This window comes from Semicossyphus pulcher, unplaced genomic scaffold, assembly GCF_022749685.1.
Source record: "Semicossyphus pulcher isolate SPU_LCO1_2020_fin unplaced genomic scaffold, fSemPul1.0.p SCAF_21, whole genome shotgun sequence".
Lineage (NCBI taxonomy): Eukaryota > Metazoa > Chordata > Actinopteri > Labriformes > Labridae > Semicossyphus > Semicossyphus pulcher.
This window is the reverse complement of record NW_027211695.1, coordinates 327,275-347,828: the sequence shown is the minus strand read 5'-3', so window position 1 is coordinate 347,828 and position 20,554 is coordinate 327,275. Positions and strand designations below refer to the sequence as shown.

The following is a 20,554-nucleotide window of genomic DNA, read 5'->3' as shown; positions in this document are numbered from 1 at the left end:
ATATATGGGTAAGTCATAATACTGACAAGTCAGCTGAAAAAAGGGTAACAGGTGTTAGATGAAATATACCAAACTGAGGGAAAATCATGTGAGTGGATCAGAAGGGGAGCAAACATTTAATTAAATTAAACAAATCATTTTATGCTCAAAACCATCCTTAATGCTGTCAGTGAGTCCAAATATCTGCTGTCAAAAAGGATTATTAGTGAGGGGGAAAGTTCAAAGCAGAAAACGGTCAACATGAAAATGATATTGGCCTCTGATTAACTCAGATGTATTCAGATATCAGGCTGGTTATGAATACAGTTTTTTTTTTGTACGTTTAATCAAATTTAGTAAGGGAGGTGGGGCTGCAGGACTTTTCCTGATTCAGGTCTTAGAGTGAGAAGAGCTGTGTTAGAGCATCTACTGAGGCCCAATGGACTCAGAGGTCAGGCCTAGAGGTCAGGCCTAGAGGGATAGTGTTGGACAGGTTCTGGATGACCCCGTAACAGTATCAATTGTAAATCCTACGCTGGAGAAGATACGCACCGTTTGCTGCGTGGCCTTCGAGTTATCTGTTGTTGTGGACTGAGTGGCTCCATGCCCATATTTCCCCTCCCTACACTTATTCTTGTCTCTCTGCCTCTTGAGGCTGCCCGTCTTATTGGTCTATATGTAAGATTGCTCATTCTGTACTTCTGAGATTAAACTGTTAACTTTAGGGGAGAAAGTACGTAGAAGCCGAATCGTCTGAAAAGCTTAAACACTGAGCTCAAGGACGGTCTGTTAGAACTGACTCGGACTTACACTGATGCTCCGAGTGTTTTGCTCTGTCACTCTTCAGCTGAAGACATCTGAGTCTCCTGAGTCTTCTTCATCTTCTGGTTCACCGAGTTTCAGAATCTCTCTATTCTTTGCCATGACCATGTCTGAGTCTGACGAGATCAAAAGAAAACTGTGTGATTCGGCTGTAAGTCCTTCTAAAGCTGGATTAAAATAAGAACATTTGTTGTGATGCAGTTGTGCATCTATTAAGTTGCTATTTGAGTGGCTAGTTTGTATCCTGGCATGTGGATGCTGCTGTTGTGTCATTGTCTGTTGCTGAAATGGGTAACGAACAAACAAACAGTCCACAACAGGGGATGAGGTAGTTCATAAAAGTAATACTCACACACATGTTGACACACAGAGAGCTAAAGAGTACATCACTCAAACGCACCACATTCACCTCAACCCAAACCTGAGAGCAGTGCACCGTACGTACCGGTAACAATGATTCGTGCTCGTCAGATCCGATTGCACGGTATGAAGTAATGTTCCCTGCAGATACACCTGCTGCACCTGCTGGCACAGAAGGAAGAAAGAAAGGTTGGGGTGCTGTAGTCCCTTTTTCGTCACTCCTGAGTGAGTGGACAAAGAGAGAGTGGCCACTGGACGGATCGTTTGCAGCTGAAACGCTCCTGAGAGAGAGAAGCTGTTACTGAACACGACACCTCCAAGAACTAAGAAACGGCTCCTCTCGTTCCTGGGCACGACTAATTACTGTCGTCACTGGACTCTGAGAATGCTGCTATGGACTCTGTTTTACGTGCAGCTACAGTACAAACGGCCCTTCCCATTGTGCAATGTACACAGAGCATGCATGATGCTTTCAAGGCCTTGAAGAGCGCTCTTCTCTCTGCTCCAGCCTTGGGGCTGCTGGATTACTTCCAGACGTTTCATCTACACGTCTGTGAAAAGGATGGCTTTGCTTCAGGAATGCTGGTGCAGAAACACGGCTCTCACTGCCGTCCGGTTGCATCCTACTCCTCAAAACTGTCTCCAGTGGTGCTTGGTATGCCAGGTTGTCTCAGGGCTGTAGCCGCTGTTGCTATTTTGATTGAGAAATCTGCTCATGTTGTGCTGGCCAATGACTGTTTAGTGCATGTTCCACATTCAGTGTTACACATTCTCTGCAACCTACACAACCCACCGCATTGCTTTCCTTTAATGATGTCGCGGATTCGCAAAACCGTGCTGATGATAGGGAGAAAGGTGTGTGGTTCCGTGAAGGTTGTACTCAAATCCTGGAGCCTGGCTTGTGGCTCCCCCCCGATGGTCGTCCTGTCTGTCCTCGTTCTCTCCTCCATGTTTTGCCCCATGTTGCACACGGTCTGACACATGTAGGAAAAGCAGGGATAAATGAAGTGATTCGTTCCCAATGGTTTGCTCCAGGTATCACACAGGTCTCACAAACGTTGACAGACAGATGCCTAACATGTCAACAAACCAGAAAAAAGGACAGTTCCATAAAACATTCTTACAACCGCCATCGGGGCCTTTTGTAAATATGCAGATTAATTTTGTACATATGCCAAGCTGTCAAGGCTACAAGTCTGATCTGTTGGTGATTACAGATATGTTTTCCAAATGGGTTGAAGCGATATCCAACCAGAGAGAAAGATGCTAAAACTGAAAACTGAAATGTTTAATCAAAGAAATCATCCCACGATTCGGATTGCCTCTGGGGATCAACAGTGACCGAGGCCCGGCGTTTAACTTTATTTATTTTCTCTCTTACTTCTGTGTTGCAAGAGTCTTGCTGCGTTTCAGAAGCACCTGCATGTCCCCTACCACCCGCAGAGCTCAGGTCAGGCGGAGAGAATGAACTCCACTATCAAAGGAAAATTCTACCACAGTCCTGAATTCGGTTTACAGTAACTTAAATCAGTAGCTCCCCTAGCGGCCATGTAAAGCATTACCATAACGTAACCCTGACGTTTGCGGCAGACGGCATTACTGCGGGAAACGCAAACACTTCTACAAAACACCTGCGTGCAGAGAAGTAAGTACATTTCTGCTGTTCCTGTTAGTTTTTAAGGCAACACACGGTTAGGTGACATGCAGTCAATGGAGAGGTTAGCTAACTACTGACCAATCTGTAACCAAGCTAATTTCATCAGGTGTACCTCATTTGGGCACGAGCTGCAGTCACAGGAGAGTGCTATACCTCCTGTCGGTTACTACGGTGAGATTAATATGTTTATAACATCTGCTCTTTATGTGCATTGGAAAAAAACAACTAGTTATTGAATTCGGCTGACTTAAATAAAAAATGGTGCACTTATTTCGGAGTGATTTAAACAGCGGGTTCCGTTGTCCCGCCCATACGCTCTCAGTGTGTCTATTCCTCAATTTACATATTTTTGAACGGAGTTTGGCTGCTGTTGTCCATCACAAAAACGTCATGAAAATACCGTGTGTTTAAGTTGTAATCGAGTGGCATTAAGTCATGTAGGAGTACGCAAAGTTTATATTTTAAGTTCTTGTGCTAGCTAGCTAATAACGATCTCATGACGCCATGACGCAATACGTTTTTACGTTACTTTTAGTCGACAATTTTAACGTTTGGTGTCGCTCACAAACTCACAAAAACAGTAAGTTACTCTTGACAAGATTGAAAAAATGAGTGGCAGTTTAGCATTTCAAGAAGTTGATATTCCTTAATATATGTACTACTTGGTAAATTCTGAATTGTTTATAATTTGAATGTCCTTTTCGAACAATTAGCGTTCTGAGACGGACGTTAAATTACTCTGTTTGACAGTTGGTGTTACAAAATACTCCCTTGATTTGACCCACCTCAGCGAAAACATCGTTTATTAGCTGAACATTCAGATATGTATGAAAAGCAAAAATACAACCCCAACACATGGTATTCCAAGTACGGTAGTTAGCTAATTCTCTAAGTAGGAAACATCACTGAGAATAAAGTACTACTTCTATGATTGCTGTTATAAGTAGGGTAGCTCATTCTGTCAGGTTGGAAATATCTATCAGACTGTATTAATACTTTTATATATCTAGTTAAAAACAGGAAATATCGATCACAGTGGATAACTATAAATATGTTTAAAAACAGAGTAGCTCATACACACACACATTTATGTCTTATCTTTATTATTGTTTTTCTCACAAACGCACATAATTTAAAAAAGAATAAACTCAGAACAGGACACCAGAAGAATTTATTTACATTTTAACATGAATAAATGTTGCTTTTAGAGAGGCAGCAATCATGTTACGGCATCAAAGTGACTATTAACTCAATATCTCACTGGAAACAAATCTAAAATGTCAATAAAATATTCAGTTTAACTGACATTAAAGTGCAGAGTTTAGAAACAGTGAAGAACACAGGCATCAGTCAGAACCCTTTCCCCTCTGCTGATGTCCTTCACCACCTGCAGGTACGACTTGTGGAGAGGACATGCTGCATGATAATACATTACACCACAACACAAAACAGAACAGTTTAAAAGAACCTTTTTCTGTGAGAACAGTTAACGTACTTTAATGGGACAAATATTCACTTTAGATGGAAATCATCTGTAGACAAAGACTGACTCACAAAACGTATTTCTTATTTCCATGCACTTAATCGCTTGTTTGATTGTCATAAACTGCTTTACACCTTAGAAATAAAAAACACATTTTTTTCCTTGTTTGTTTTATAGATAACATCAGAGTGTAATGTAAAATCATATTATTTCCCTGTTTAAACTGCTCTGTGCATGAGGATACCTGTGCGTTTCCTCTGGTATATTTTTTAAGCCTCTTTATTAACTCACTGCACGTGCACAAACTATGTTGGAAGTTTGTTTTTGAGCAGTAGCTCTATGTTCCATGACACCGCTCTGATGCAGTGTGAACTTTTCACTGACTCGTAAACTTTAAAAAAGGTTGTAAAATGAGCTGCAGCGGGCAGTGTAGATCAGTGTCAGATTATCTAACAAACAGTCGGTCAACAACCGGTAACACCATGTCAGCCTCCTTTCTGCTGTCTTTAAATGGCATATTTTTGAATGGAGTTTGGTGCTAACTGTTGCCAGACACTATAGCCATAAGACCACATTTTTGCCACATTATTCATGTGAGATGAAACAAAACGAAAGAAGGGTTTGAAACTGTAAATTGTCTCCTTTCTCCTGAACAGCCTTCTTGTAAACAAACAGCTGTGCCGCCATGAGGACCCGAGTGATGCGGACTCAAGCCAGGCAGCTCCTGCACAACAAGTTTGTGGTGATTCTTGGTGACTCAGGTGAGAGAAAGAAACTTTGATTAAAGATGTTTTTGTGAGCATTTAAGGCTAACACATTGTAAACAGATTGATTTTTTTAAATCTGTAAAGCTGTTAATTATTCGAGTCTTTGCTTTTTAAAAAACCTACATCTTATTCTCGGTGCTAACGTGTCCCACGTCACCTCTCAGCAGCCATCAACACACTCAACATTCCCTCTGGCTCTGTTCCTTTTCAAGCTCTTATTTTTCTCCGTAATTGATTTACATATGTGAGATTTTTCTTCCTCTTGACGTGGGTTAACCCTGCTGCATTTGTTCTGTGATTTCAGTGCAGCGCACCATCTACAAAGACCTGGTTCTGCTGCTTCACAGGGATCAGTACTTGACTATTTCTCAGCTGAAGTCCAAGGTAACAGCTTTTCATTCACGTCAGACAACCACGACAAAACTGCCTACATGCAGGGCAAGTCTCTGATGACTTCGAGACCTTGGATCAGTCTGAATGACATTCCTCATTTCAATACATTGGCCTTTAAATCCATTAAAGTTAGCAGACCCGGCTCTGATAATGTTTGCCTTTAAAACTGCTAATATGTGTTTTCTACCCTTGAAATGCAGAATTAGTTCAGGTTGAATAGCAGCAGCGGTTGAGGGAGGCGGAGAGTCAACAGAGAGCTGGATTAGAGTTTGTGAGGAAAAAATCAATACATCTAAGAGACAAAACATTATGTGTGATCGTTTCAAGGCAGACACACAAATATACACGCCGGGCACGTGCCGCATTTTGTTAGAATCCACCTGAAGCATCAGCGCTGCTCAGGCCTGCCCTTGATCAAACATTTACACACCTTTAGGTTTGATGGTATCGAAAAATACTAAAGCATTAAAAAATCAGATATTCAACCCAAAGCTGCCGCGAGCAACACAGAGAGCAACGCAGAGAGCAACGCAGAGAGCAACGCAGAGAGCAACGCAGAGAGCAACACAGAGAGCAATGATGCTGGAGCAACTGCGAGAGGGAGTAAAGAGAGGCAGTGATGTTAACAAGAAAGCTGCGAATCACAGAAATCAAACAGTGTTCACAGCGGTTTGTTAAAAAGAACAAATAACTGCCCCATTATTTACGCCCATAAATGCCCTAAACAAAGCAACATAATGATGATGATGAATAGATGCCGGTTCGGACACCACCACAAACCTTCAGTGGGTCATCATTACAGATTGGTGTCTGAAACATCTTCAGGTCTGCAGTCGACATTTCAAACCCGACGATTGTGAACGAGACACGACATCGGAGGCGGCGTCCGAGATTGAGGAAGTGTAGTTCAGCGAGCTCCCTGGCCTCCGCCTGATGACACGTTTTACGTAGTCTGACGGAGGTTTTCCAGGGAGGTTTTTTTTCTACCCTAATGGCGTTAGCTCCTCATGATAGCATGATAGCACTGAGGTTGAAAATCTGTGAACTGGCCCTTTAACTATGTCCTCTTTCTATTTGCTCAGGATTTCTCTCCAGTGTTTTGTGACATGTTCTCTCGGGCGCTGTGTTTCAAACGTAGGGCTGTCACGGTAACCGCATGACCACAGTACCACCAGCCGCGGGGTGGACCCAGTGATGTTGCTAGGTGCACGTCCTGCATCTCTTAGGCATTAACATCTAAAGGGATGCTTAAAACTCACTACGCATGTGTCACCTGATCTTTAACAGAACGAAACATCACGAACAACAAAGTTTTAAAAATCACAGTAATCAGCTGAAGAAACTGGCTGTCAGAGCACCGCTGGTTCAACCCTCAGCGTATCTAATGGGCGCAGCCCGTGTGCGGTCTCGTGACATGCTGGTTTAGCCGCTGACACAACAACTCGCCCGTCACCATGGATTTCATTTCAACAAATAAGGACACAAACTTCGTGGTGGTTAATGAGCTCTCGCTGTGTTCACTCATGTCGAGGATGTTTCACCGTCTGGGGGACGCGCTGTAGTTAAATATACAAAACATACTCCGGCAGCAGTTAACCACCAAACCGCAAGGGGGCGCTAGTGTTTCACTGCGGTTAGAAAACTTCAGTACCGTGACAGCCCTTAAAAAGTCTAATGAGGAAACCCTAAACTAGGATCTTATATTGCCTTTCACTGGTTGGATCAGATCCTCTTGGGCCTCTAAAAATCACTGAAATGCATCTGAAAGTCAGGGAGCGATCAAAGTGCTTAAAATGAGACACTTATTTTAAGAGATCCGATCAGAACCACTGAGTTACTGTAGCTTTAAATATGCAAAGGAAGAAGAAACACTGATCTTTCCTACGCTCTAACAGTCCTTAAACGTCTCCCTGTTTGTGCTCCAGGGGGAGCATTCCTTCGAGCAGGACAGGCTGGTGGAGGGGGGTCGATTTGGTCCCATGAATAACGGCACCGAGTACAGAGAGGTCCGACAGTACCGCTCAGACCACCACCTGCTGCGCTTCTACTTCCTGACCCGGATCTTCTCCCCGTACGTGGAGAGCGTCCTGGAAGACTTCAGGCGAGGACCCAAGCCTGACGTCCTCATCGTCAGCTCCTGCGTCTGGGACATCAGCAGGTAAGGGAGCGGCAGTCCAGGCAGCTAAACACAGACAGGGGCATCATGGGTAAGGAGAAGTTTGGTTACATGTGAGCTGTTCTGATACTGAGACAGAACAAGCCTCAGATACCACCACAAATGCAAGATCAGGTATCAGCATGTACAGTGTTAGCCCAGATTAAAGGCCAATATTAGAGCGTGATGACACAAACAACCAATAAAACAGCTTCACGTTATAATTCAGTGTTTCTCCAACGCTCTTAAACAGACCTAGGTGAGAGAGATGTGAATATTTAAAGATGGCCGACACGTCTCCTCCTCCTCTCACTGAACACAAAGTGAATCCTAAACCCCCCGGAGCGAGCGCTGCCATCTCGCTCATCTGTATCCAGAGTGAGTGTAGAGATCAGCTGGTGGAGCCGCAGTATGGACGCCCCGCCCCTTCCTCTACCCGACACACACCTTTACCTTGTGTCCTTGGCGTGTTGGAGCCCTCAGGTGTCCTTGGCGTGTCGGAGCCCTCAGGTGTCCTTGGCGTGTAGGAGCCCTCAGGTGTCCTTGGCGTGTCGGAGCCCTCAGGTGTCCTTGGCGTGTCGGAGCCCTCAGGTGTCCTTGGCGTGTAGGAGCCCTCAGGTGTCCTTGGCGTTTGGCTTCACTTTTAGGGAGCTGTCATGTCGGCCATCTTTTTATACAGTCTTTAGGCTAAGCATTGATTGCTGCGTTCTAGTTGTGATCCCACCAGAAGACCAACTTAAAACGACGATAACATAAAAAGCTAAAAAAGCAGAAGAAGAATATTTGAACTAATTATTTCTTTAAAGAGAGACAAACATCTGTGCTCATGATTGTGCCCCATCACTCCACAAAGTGCTGTTTAATAACAGTTTCATGCAGCTTGTGTCACTCCCTCTGCTGTTAAAGGCTCTTCACAGAGGTCTCATTTGATTATTCATTATCTGTCTTCTCCGTTTCCTGACAGGCTCTTTAAAAACACCATGAGCTGTCACAGTCTGCCTTCCTCTGCCTCCACACACGCCTCACTCTGCAGAATGAGAATGATCACCTGAACAGTGTCTGCATTGAAATGACAGTGATCTCTTGAGAGGAATGTTTCATAAGTTACTGTGATGAAAGTCGATCTTTCCCCTCTCGCCCGTCTGTCTCTGCACACCCTGCTCCTCCACTCGTTTGTTTGGTTTGAATTTCATTAAAGCTGAGTCTTGTTCGGGCTCAGTCGGAGTGAGCGGGACACGAGTGTGTGATTAATTATGCACAGAGAACATGGAGCAGCCGCCACCAGAGAACATCAGAAAGCGGCTCATCCTGCTCTTCTCCTCTTCTGTCTCAGAGGAGGAAATATTGAACTCTGTCAGCCGTTAGAGCTGAGCTGTGATGATCGGCTGAAGATGAATGAATCTCAGCTCTCTCTCTTCATTCACTGCCTCATGTGATCTCTTTAATGCCTCATTGATTTCATTCTGGAGTTACTGTGAGTGCCTGATCGTTTGCGTTCATGTCAACACACAAGTTTTAATTCTTACCGGCAGAGTCTGTGAGATATGTGTCACAGATGAAAGAAATATTGATTCCTCCCATCAGCCACGGCTCACACTGCCATGTTGAACTTATGGCCCTGTGGTCGACACCAAGTAGTTTCTTATATTTTGAAACTGATCAAAAAATGTTTCTGCAAAATAAACATATCTATTAGCTTCTTTTGTAATCCTATCCAGATACATGGGTCACATGTTGAAAGTAACAATTAAATCAGGTGTAATTCATGTACTTTAATGTCGCCCACTAATCCAGCCTGGAAGTACGACCAGGTGTCGAGCCTTCAGGCTTTGCTTTGTGTTCTGCCCCAGCTTTGAAATCCGGTTTATGTAAATGATTTCTGCCACACGTCCTCAGACCGCTGTGTCTTTGTAAACTGCTAGTTGTGTAACGGATCGCAGTTCATCCGTACGGATCACCCCCCATGGTTCGGCATGCAGGACCGACGTGAAGTTTAACATCATGATGTGAAATACAGTTTTAATTGTGTTAAATCCCTTTGCAGAGTTACAACATGATGTGTTGTACTCTGATGTACAGAAGTGTGGACTTGGTGTAGCATGATGCAGAAGTTGATGATCATGTATCCGTGCAGTGAGAGAACATAAAGTATGGGGAGTTTAGCAGCGGCAGCAGCGCAAGCGGCAGCAGCGCAAGCGGCAGCAGCGCTAGCGGCAGCAGCGCTAGCGGCAGCAGCGCTAGCGGCAGCAGCGCTAGCATTGGCTGCCCTAGCATCAGCAGCACTAGCTGCAGCAGCGCTAGCATTGGCTGCCCTAGCATCAGCAGCACTAGCTGCAGCAGCGCTAGCATTGGCTGCCCTAGCATCAGCAGCACTAGCTGCAGCAGCGCGGTGCTTCACACAGACCGCAGAGATCCACTCTGTAACTGTAAAACATGCCTGGCTTGTTTTGATATTTCCACACCAGGTGTGCGTATTCCACTGCAGCGTCTGCTTTGTATCAAACAGCGCTTCCTGTGTTGGCTTTTATTTTGAAAGTACCAGCTGGTGGATGCTTGTGATAACAACCGGTCACTATTTGTTAGTAACTGCTGTGTGTGATTGCATTTGTTAACTCACTGGTAATACACAATCCCTGTTGATTACTCATCAAGTGTTTTAGCCTGATTCCAGCTCCTTCAGTGTGTGTGTTCATTTCTCAGCCAAACTGTATTTTGTAGTGACCTAAAACTACCACAAGGTGGCAGTAGCTACAATCAAAGGTCTGTTTAGGTGAGCTGTTTTAGCCTGAAATACACTTTGTTTCCCAAACCCCCTCCTGCTAATGTTTCTCAACCACAGCTTTGTTAAGAAATGAAAGCCTGCTCTGCACTGAAGCCTCAGAGGGCTTTTAATTTGAAAGCGCTACAGGATGTGTTCAGGTATGTTCGTTTGAAGTGATCTGTTTTTCCTCACTGTTCTCTGTCAGATACGGCAACAGGGGTCTTGAACAGTACAAGGAGAACCTGCACTTGTTCTTCAGCCAGATTAAATCCATCGTTCCTGATGACTGTCTCATGCTGTGGAATATGGCCATGCCGCTTGGCAGGAAGATAAAGGGCGGCTTCCTGGTGCCTGAAGTGAGTTTCCTCAGCATCCAGAAACACTACAGCAGCTGGTTTCACTTAGAAGCAGCTTCATCCAGAGAACACAGAAATGACATCACAGTTAGAAGAGCTGCAGAGAGGATGCAGAAGAAATGATTGGCCCCTCAAAGTATTTCTATCTGTCATCTTCTCTCAGTGAATTGGTCCTTTTGATCTCTTTTTTTAGAGACCATGGCAACGGTGTCAGAATGTTGTGGTAGATTTTGGGCGTCTAAATGATGCATGAAGTTTTGGAATAGCTCCAGTAGATAGATTTGGCCAGCAGCTGCAAAGCAGGCTGTAAAACACTGTCAAAAAGCTCCTCATTGAAAACAATGACAAAAGAGCCCCCAGCTGCTAAACCGCGTTGTGTCTGACCGGGCCTGAGGCTCCGAGGGTTGTTCTTAGTGTGTGACAGCGTTACAGAAAGGATCCCTACAGAGATAGACATTTATGTTACAGAGGGAGAGCCTTCTTTCCAAACAAACAGCCGTTACATCGCTCCTTAAAAGCACCAGACTCCATTGACAAAAATGGTCATTTTACCCAGTAGAACATGTGTTAGGACTGTAAGATCTGGAATATAAGACGCAGTCTGTTTTTGGGGGCATCCCAGAGGGAAAAAGGTTGACTATAGCTATTTAATACAAACGTGTATACAAGTTATTTCAACAGTATTTAATGTTATTTTCATTAAAACACATTCAAAACAACTTACAGCCTACCATGTGTTCTCACCATGTCGAGTTTACAATCCTGCTAGCCACCGTTGCTCCAGCTAATGGTAGCTGGCAGCCTACGTTAATGTTGATGGTTGTGAGGGTGGCAGCTGCCATGGCGATCATCTGTGACGACGCGTTAGCAACGATCAAGTGAGCTTAAAACAGCGAGGAAAACACAAAACAGCACTGCGGCACATTGTGAATAAGACGCGTTGGAGTGGCTCGGACCCGCTTTAATGCAGAGATGTGACATCACCATGACAACCAGATAGTGCCGTCGTCTGGGTACAGTACTGTAACATATTAAAACACCTCTCTGCATTTGATACTGGTTTATTGGTCACACCGGACGCACCCCTTTTTAGATTCAACATTTTCTGAATGGAGTCTGGTGTGTGTGCAGAGAGCGATGTAACGTCTGTGTGTGGTTAAAACAATCATCTTCCTCTGTAACAAAAAGGTCTATCTCTGTAGGGATCCTTTCTGTCATGTTGTCACACACTTAGAATAACAATCTGAGCCTGTCAGTGGAAACAACAAGAACTTTTAGTGGACGACCTTTGACCCATCAAGGATTATGTTGCAGCCATTACAGCCTGTTTCACTGCTGCAGGATGAACACATCCACTCGAGACATCCAAACATTTTTTAGTACCTATGAGGTCTTTACAATATGTACAAAATACGGCCCAGCTTTAAAAAACAGATGTACCCTTTAAATTGTATTGAAAAACATCATAGTCAGTGAGGTTATAATGTTTGCTTTGCTCCTCAGGAAACCAAAAGCAGGCTGAAGTCAGTGTTGTTGTCAGGGTCAGGGTCAGGGTCAGGGTCGGGGTCACTGCTTCTGCTGCTGAGTGAGAGTTTTATTCCAGGCGATCAAAGACCAACGAGTCACTCTCCACATCAGAACTGTGCCTGTCATATAGAGGGAGAATACATTCAAATATTGACCAGAGTAACTACCAGCCACTGTGATCAACAGTCATCATAAAGTCCTTCATGAAGGGGTCATAGGTTAATTTATGTTACACTCACTGAATCACAACAGGTGAGTCATTTGGGCCCTTCGCTGCGCCATGACGTCATTGAAGCCAACTTCTACAGCTGTCTGACTGCGGAGGCCTACGGCTTGGACGTCCTCGACCTGCACTTCCACTTCCGCCTCAGGCTGCAGCACCGCATGCCAGACGGCGTCCACTGGGACGCCCTGGCCCATCGAAGCATCAGCAGTCTGCTGCTGCAGCACGTCGCTGACGCCTGGGGAGTCGACCTGCATGACCCCTCCTCTCCTCCAGGACAAGGTCAGTGCTCACAAACGGCTGCTCGACTGATGTTCTGAGTGCTTACATGTTATTGACCAGTGAGTGCTTCATCTCGCTTATAGTTTATTGACTCCATATTCACTGCGCTACACAACTGATCAATACTACACTGGTCACCAGCTGGATATACAAGCATATACAAGCACACAGTAAGTGTTTAAACTAATATGGAAGGGATCCCTACAGAGCATGCTGTTTCGTCCCTCTCTTCAAGGCCACCAGACTCCACTGACAAAAACATTTAACTTTGCCGAACACAGGTTGTTGTTCCACCAGTGCCTCGGTTGGTTAGTTTGTGTGTGTGACAGTATGTTTGGATCCAAGACAATATTTGTGTAACACACAAGAACACACAAAAATAACTACACCAGCAGTTCCCGTGTTCTGCAAGACAAAACAAGCCTAGGTCTAATCCTCGTGTGTGGCTGACCGCGTCCGGTCAGTGTGCGCTTTAGTGGGCAACACTGGAAGTGTGGCGTGTGTGTGACGGCTGCGGGACGTCTTCATATTCATTTGAAATGCATGAAAACAGATGAGAGTCTTCACGCTGCTGGTGTGATGCACGTGAGAAGGAGGCTCGCCTCTTTTTACCGCGAGCCACGTGCGGTTCTCGACCAAAACATGCGGTGAAAATGAATTGTGATGAGTCCTGTTGATCTCTGACGGCAACATTAACATCTCTTCCTGTAGTGAAAGTGACAGGCATGGAGAGGAAAGTAGCAACACTTCCGGTATGCTTTTTCAAAGTAAAAGCCCGGTCTGGAAGTCTGACTCCCCTTGTTTGTACACAATGCTTTTATTTTGAAGTGTTTCCTGGGCCGTTGTTGTTTTTTTAACTCTATTTGGCTCTGAAAGTACCGTCACTCACTCACTCACTCGCTCACTCACTCACTCACTCACTCACTCGCTCACTGAGTCTCATACTACAGACCCATGAGTGGGGCTGACCCCGGCGATCAGCCAAAAATACTGTTTTTGTGAATGGAGTCTGGTGTCCTTGAAGAGAGCGATGTGACGTCTGTTTCTGTTATAAAAAGGGATGTCCTCTTTGACAACATTACAGAAAGGACCCCGGCAGAGACGGAGCTCTCCGTCAGACACAGAATAACAACCTGAGCCTGTTTTACGGCTTCCATCTGAAGCAGTCTACTGTAGAATATAAAAACCTTTTGTATCTCTAAATCATTGGGACCATAAAATATGTAAAAATAGTCCCTAGAATTACAAGCACAGGAAATCCCCTCTTACAGTAACACGTGGAGAAGCTTTTGAATCCATCAAACTGGGGAAACTTTGGTTTCTGCAAACTGCTCTGCTCTTTGTTTTTTGGTTCCTTTCATGTGACAGAACGGGTCAGGGTGTCCTCTAATCCTGAAACACATGAAAACTGTTTGACTGGCACGAGGAAATTTATTTTATAAAGAAGACAAACAGATCATCAGCACATCATGAACAACAAGCAGCCTTAAAGTGACAGTATAGCACATTCGGGTGTCCCGGGCACACCTGCTCAGCTCACTTACCTTTAAATATTTCATCTATATAAAGTAACACAACATCCTTTCTCAAGGTTGGAGTAGATCACAGTCTGAGACACCCTCACCTGTCTGCAGTACATCTTCTGTTCTGCTCATTAATATGTGTGCAAAGATTAACGCCATGACCGAAGGGTTAATCACGTCTGATGGTTCAGTGTTACAGTGTGACAGAGACTTCGGACGGGACAGAATCAGACATGAGAGACATCATCCGAGACCGCTGCTGGACTTGGGTTGGTAAACTCTAACTTTATATCACTCAGATGTGTTCAGGTCCAGTTTCAATAAGTGAAGAATAGAGTATAAAACCAGCAGGTAACGTCAGCGGGTAGAACTCGGGAAGCAGGACCGGTTACTCATCCCATCGCCTGAAGGATTACTCGAGTACTCGCTTCGGTCCAGTTTACTAAAGTTGTGTGATGTAATCAGTGCGGCATAGGGATGTTGATAATTAACCGTTTAGCCGCTAACTGACCATGAGAGTGTTGACTGATTAATACTGTCAGTTAAACAATTAAAAAAAAGCTTTGTTGCACATCTCTGCTCCTGGGACGTCGGGACGTCTGAGCTCTGCGGCGGGTCAACAGACTGACCCCACAGCACGTCCACATGTTGCTGTTCCTTCACCACAACCAGCAGACAAACTTACATGATAAGGACTGGTGTAGTTTAAGTTTCCACAGCCTGTTTATGAGCAATAACCAAACTTACACATGTCCACACGAGGCACTGCAGGTCACTCATTGATGATTTCAACTTCCAGACACGCCGTGGTCGGGATTGGACAGGATCTAATGTTTGTTAAAGTTACTGTCAAAGAACGGTGGGCTGTAAATGTTGATTTACTTCTTGTTGCTGCTGGATCACACGGCTGTGTTCTCCTGTGCGTGAGTGATGGACGAGTGATGGAGAGCTGTGTGTCTGGCTGTTTTTTCTAAACATGATCTTTAATTCTTTAAAGGTTAACGATTAATGATTGTTAGCGTCCCTGATGCAGATACAGTCTGCCTTCCCATTGCTTACCTGGTGGTGTGTGGCAACGTTGCCATGGGGATCATTGTGAAAACACAGGAAGCAACAAGCATGATCGCTTTTTAAATAACAATCATCGGCCTGCATGACACGGGGAACTTACTGGGATGAAATGTTGAGAAAATATAGGACAATACGATTATGGGTTCGATTTGTTTGTTTAGCGAGTACTTGTTTGCACCCCTGGTGGTAACTGTTTAGTGTTCACATGTAGGTATTCATATTTACATGTGGTTGTTGTGCTGTGTTTCTCTCAGGACCACGGCAGAGGTGTGACCCGGTCCAGTACCAGCACAATCACTTCAGATCAGACAGACTCCCGCCGCCTCCTCGACACCCAGGTACCAAACCTCCTCCGTCCTCCTGTTTGTCTCATCGTGTGTTTCACTGTGTAGATGATAAGAAGGAACGTCATCATTTAAAGCTCCACTGTGTGCATTCATTAGATATCAAGCTGTGGTGCTCTTGATCACTTTTAGAGATCTGTTGATCGATGTTTTAAAACTGCCAAGAAGGGCTGAGTCCGAGAGGAGCCCTGATGAATGAGGAAAATCGATGAGTTTAATTGTCGATAATTAGTCGGTTACGTCATCACGTTTTTCATGCTGTGCGCGGACATAACATCGTTTTCTGAGTCGCTGAGGGGTGAGCCGTCTCACATCCTTACTGTCTCTGCAGAGACTTGTTGCTGCAGAAGAAGGAGCGATACTTTATTAATCCCAGAGGAGAAATTCACTCTGATTTTACGAACGTGCTACACACAAAGGCCAGAAATACACACATACACAGACAGGACTCCATGGACATGAGAGACAGATGTCAGAGTGAGGAGGCTGCACATGGACGTGCTCCCCGAGCCCCCCGGTGCCTTGCTCAAGGACACCTTGACAGAGCCCAGGGGCTTGGGGCTTATCTCTTACGACTGATTTACACCGAGTGCACCAAGTCTGACCGACACCGGTCGTAGCTGCGCCCGGTCTCATGAAGCGCGTCCACGTGACCCTTCGTAAAGCAGTGACTGTTACCAAGCAACACACGTCTCCACTCGCTAACTCCCTCATCAAATGATCCACAGAAGATTTGGATAACAAGAGTAAAGAAAAAATAATTTTACGGATCGTGAAAATAACCAAGCATGCCATTTATCACGTCTGCCTCTGTGTCCTTCTGAGCTCCATCAGCACCTGCAGGGCGTGGACAGCTCCACCTTTCTGTCTGACACATGCTGCAGCTGAGGGGAGAGCTCTTTGATTCAAACTGGAACAAAATCAAACCTTTCGATCAATTTACTGTCCGATTACGGATGACTCTAAACTCACGCCAGCTCCACCCGGGTGCAACACAAACGGGGCGTAAGTCTACCTGGTGCACGGGGCGTAGTTTAAAGTCCGTTGTAACTATCAGCTCTAAATCGGACGTAAGGTTGCGACCAGGCGTGCGACCAGGCGTGCGACCAGGCGTGCGACCAGGCGTGCGACCAGCTGGTGCACTCGGCTCCAGGAAAGGAACTGGCACCTCTCCAGCTACCAGCCCCACGCTTGGTCCGGGACTTGGACCTACAGACTGAGCATTTCATCGGTTACCCTCCAACGTTCTGCTCATCACACAAAGGTGTCACCAGTTTCTCTGTTTGCTCCTCCTGGTTGTTCACGCCAGAGATGATCAAAGGTAAGACTAAAGCCGTTGTTTGTCTTTGCTCTCTGCAGCCGGTTGGTATTTGCTTTGATGCATTCAGTTCTAATGTCCACGGCCGAATGATCTCGTATCTCAGCTTTCAATAATCTCTCTTTGTCTTCTCCAGCAGTTTTCTTCTTCGTCTTCATGCACAGAGCCCTCCACTCTCACAGAACGCTGCTGTTTGAGGGTCTTTCAGTCTGTTAACTTGTTTGAGTGCAAGTCAAGGGTATAAAAATGTGACAGAGATAAATTACAGTTTTAATCTAACAACTTGAACTCCTACAAAACACATTTCCCTTTCACTAACCCTTCTCTAAGTGCTTATTCATTAGTTTATCTCTCGTAACATCTTAAATATGGAAAAAGAGATCAATCTTTTTGTCGTTTTTTGGACTAAAGCACCTCTCTCTCTTTTCCTGTTAAGTGTAAAAATATTTTTTCGGCTGATCTTGAACTTATTAAAATGTATTTTGGGGTGGCACGCTAAACAGGCCCTTCAAATAAAACAGCACTTCACCGTCAGCGTGTGTGTAGCTCGCAGCAGCATTTAAAAGGAGGATGTGTGTTTGGATTTCTCGTGCCAAAAACTTGAGAACGTCCTTTTGAGGTTTGATTTCTTATTTTCATCTTTATCCTCCTCCTGTGTGCGTGTGTGTGTATGTGCGTGTGTGTGTGTATTGTATCTCTCCATTGATCCATATTGCACTTTATTGGCCAAGCCCCCAAAATTCATTAGATTCTGTAGGATTTGATTTTGCTTCCTCTGATAATTGAACAGTTTTACTCTTAGATGTTGTCACATTGCTGAAGGTTAAGACTCCTCGGGCAGCCGTCTTCCTCCCACTAAAATCCCACAGGTAGGAAATGTCTTCGTCTCACAGGTGTATTCAGGTCAATGAAAAAGGTGCAAAGAAATCCCCCATAAACGCTTTAACTTGGTCTCAGAACAAACGTTAACGTGGTGTTTCTCTATCTTTGCTTCCGTCTGGTCCGTGTAGTCAGGAAGGTTGGGAACCCCTGCAGTTTAGTTCTTGACTATCTTACGCAGGACTATGGTGCATTGAATTCTGGGTAAATTTAAAAAAAAATTAAAAACAAAAAAAATGGCTGACCGCATCTAACCGCTTAAGTCCGTTAACCCCGGCAGAAAAAGTTTGTCTGTTGGAGGAACTCAACAGTTTGAAGGGCATTTCGTTTTGAAAATTCAGCCACTACTACTACTACTACTACTACAACAACTACAACTACAACTACAACAACAACAACAACAACAACAACAACAACAGCAACAACAACACAGTTGAAAGGACCATCAACAACGTTAAAAATCTGGTACTACTGGTCAGCAGGTGTCACTGATTGTTACCATGGTAACATGGCTCTTGGAGCTGAGTTAGCCTGGAGGTAATCTGTATGTACAGATTCTGCATAGAAATGTAGAGTCTGTACGCAGGCGCATGGATTTCTGGGAAGGCAAGTGTTCTGGTTTCCGTTTAAACTACGCTTGTAGTCCGAGTAACATTGACCAATCACGTATCAACAGGCTGATTTGGGCAAAGGGAGGCGTTAATAACAAGTACATCACGAGAGTAGGTTTCTGTAACGATGACAACAGACAACAGATAAACTGTACGAAGAGATAAACACTGTGGATGTGAAGTGAAGCAAAGAAACACAGTTTGTGTCGTTTTCTGTGAGATGATGATGATGGAGGTTTGATGGTCTGCTGTTTGGTGAGCAGGCTCAGTCTCTAAGTGTTCATAACAGAATCAAAGAGTTGTTTCTGAAGAGCTTTGTGGAACATTTGTTTTTGGACTTAATGAAGAAGCCTTTAAAGCCCACTGTTGATAGTCTGCTCATGAGACTGTTATTATGTGAATGTTATCAATGAAACAGTTTTATTATTTATGTAAAGTGAGCAGTGCTGCATTAGAGATGACTGGAGTGAAAAGGCTGATTTCTTTTGTCTGTTGTTAGTTTGTGCTGGTGTTTGTTCGTTTGCTTTCTCACCCCGTGTTTGTGTGTCGACCAGCTTCTGAATAATAGATGTGTTTTTAAAAGCTTGTCAATCAACCTGCTCAGTTTGCTGGTCACTGTGGAGGTAAAGCTGCTCACCTGCAGAGAGAGATTCTGCCTCTAATGAACACGTTTCACACCTTTTCTGTTGCTCAGTACATATTCGAGCTCTGCCTCCACAAACCTGCAGCTGCAGCTGAGGTGATGTGCTGACGTGTTTAAAAATGGTGCCACTGTGCAGAGTAAGCACAATAAAAGTTGAGGTGTGTTATTAACACCGGCACATAGAAATAAATACTTAACTTTCCAGGTGTCTCGTCTGTGTAAGCTGCCACAAGTTTACTATTAAATTGAGTATTTAAATGTATTTATTTGTTGTTGTTCTCTCCACGTTTCTCCTCCTTACAATATAAGATTTCATGTTTCTAACATTAAATTTGACTGATTGCTCTTTATGCCTCTCAATGATTTTTCCCTGATCCTGGTGTCGAGTTCATTCAGTTTGTGTTGCTCTTGAACGACAGGTAATAACTAAGCAGAGTGACACTTCACTTATTTTGCTTTGACAGAGTTTTTATTCTCTTGATGACCTGTCAGTAATTATCAGCACACTTCTTAACTCATGAAAACACTTGTCTTGTTGTCTGTCAGACCTTTTGTGAGCTCCTGCTTCTCTAGTAGATCTAGTGATCTGTTTTCAGCTCTGATGATCTCCTCCTTCTCCAAACTGTGAACTTCTCCCCCTGGGGGGAGTTCATGATGGTCTCTCAGCTCGGGCTGCGTATTTATTCATTTCCATCCATTATCTTCCGTTTATCTGGGGCCGGGTCGCGGTGGCAGCAGGCTCAGCAAGGTGACCCAGGCATCCCTCTCCCCTGCAACATGTTCCAGCTCCTCCTGGAGGTGTTCCCAGGCCAGACGGGATATATAATCCCTCCAGCGAGCTCTGGGTCTGCCCCGGGGTCTCCTCCCAGTTGGACATGCCCAGAAAACCTCCACAGGGAGGCGCCCAGGAGGCTCCTGATCAGGTGCCCGAACCACCTCAACTAGCTCCTTTCGATGGGAAGGAGTAGTGGCTCTACTCCGAGCTCCACCCAGATCTCCGAGCTCCTTACCCTCTCTCTCAAGCTGAGCCCAGACACCCTCTGAAGGAAACTCATTTCGGCCGCTTGTATCTGCGATCTCATTCTTTCAGTCACTACCCAGAGCTCGCGACCACAGGTGAGGGCTGGAGCATAGATCACAGATCAGGCTCAGTCACCATGTGTTACCTCGTTCAGAGAGAGAGAGAGACTTAGACATTTATCTACATGAACATCTTCATGATTAAATCTTTAACATCACTCGCCCTAAACCTGAAACTCCCCCAAACAAGTGCTGACGAGCCGTTTCAGGGGAGCAGACATTTGACTTTAGTTCCTCCGACCGTCTCTGTTGTTGACTCTAACGTGCCGCTGCGAGGTCGGCGCTCAGGATTATGATTGGTGGTATTTTTAGCCCATCCT

The 20,554-nt window shown here is 44.8% G+C and overlaps 1 protein-coding gene across 1 annotated transcript; it reads left to right on the top strand.

The window, feature by feature from the left end:
• Positions 1-5,001: 5,001 nt before the first annotated feature.
• Positions 5,002-20,122, top strand: fam113 (family with sequence similarity 113). Its single transcript, XM_069672691.1, has 9 exons — positions 5,002-5,062; positions 5,373-5,452; positions 7,387-7,619; positions 10,583-10,733; positions 12,513-12,765; positions 15,614-15,697; positions 16,779-17,024; positions 17,161-17,220; positions 19,941-20,122. Exons 1-9 carry the CDS (start codon positions 5,002-5,004, stop codon positions 20,120-20,122), a joined length of 1,350 nt encoding a protein of 449 aa, XP_069528792.1.
• The last annotated feature ends 432 nt before the right edge of the window (positions 20,123-20,554 follow it).

Coding starts and splice junctions, on each gene's coding strand:
- fam113 (XM_069672691.1), top strand. CDS start 5,002: ATGCGGACTCAAGCCAGGCAGCTCCTGCACAACAAGTTTGTGGTGATT. Junction 5,453..7,386: donor TTTCTCAGCTGAAGTCCAAG/GTAACAGCTTTT, acceptor TTTGTGCTCCAG/GGGGAGCATTCCTTCGAGCA. Junction 17,025..17,160: donor CACGCCAGAGATGATCAAAG/GTAAGACTAAAG, acceptor CTTCTCCAGCAG/TTTTCTTCTTCGTCTTCATG.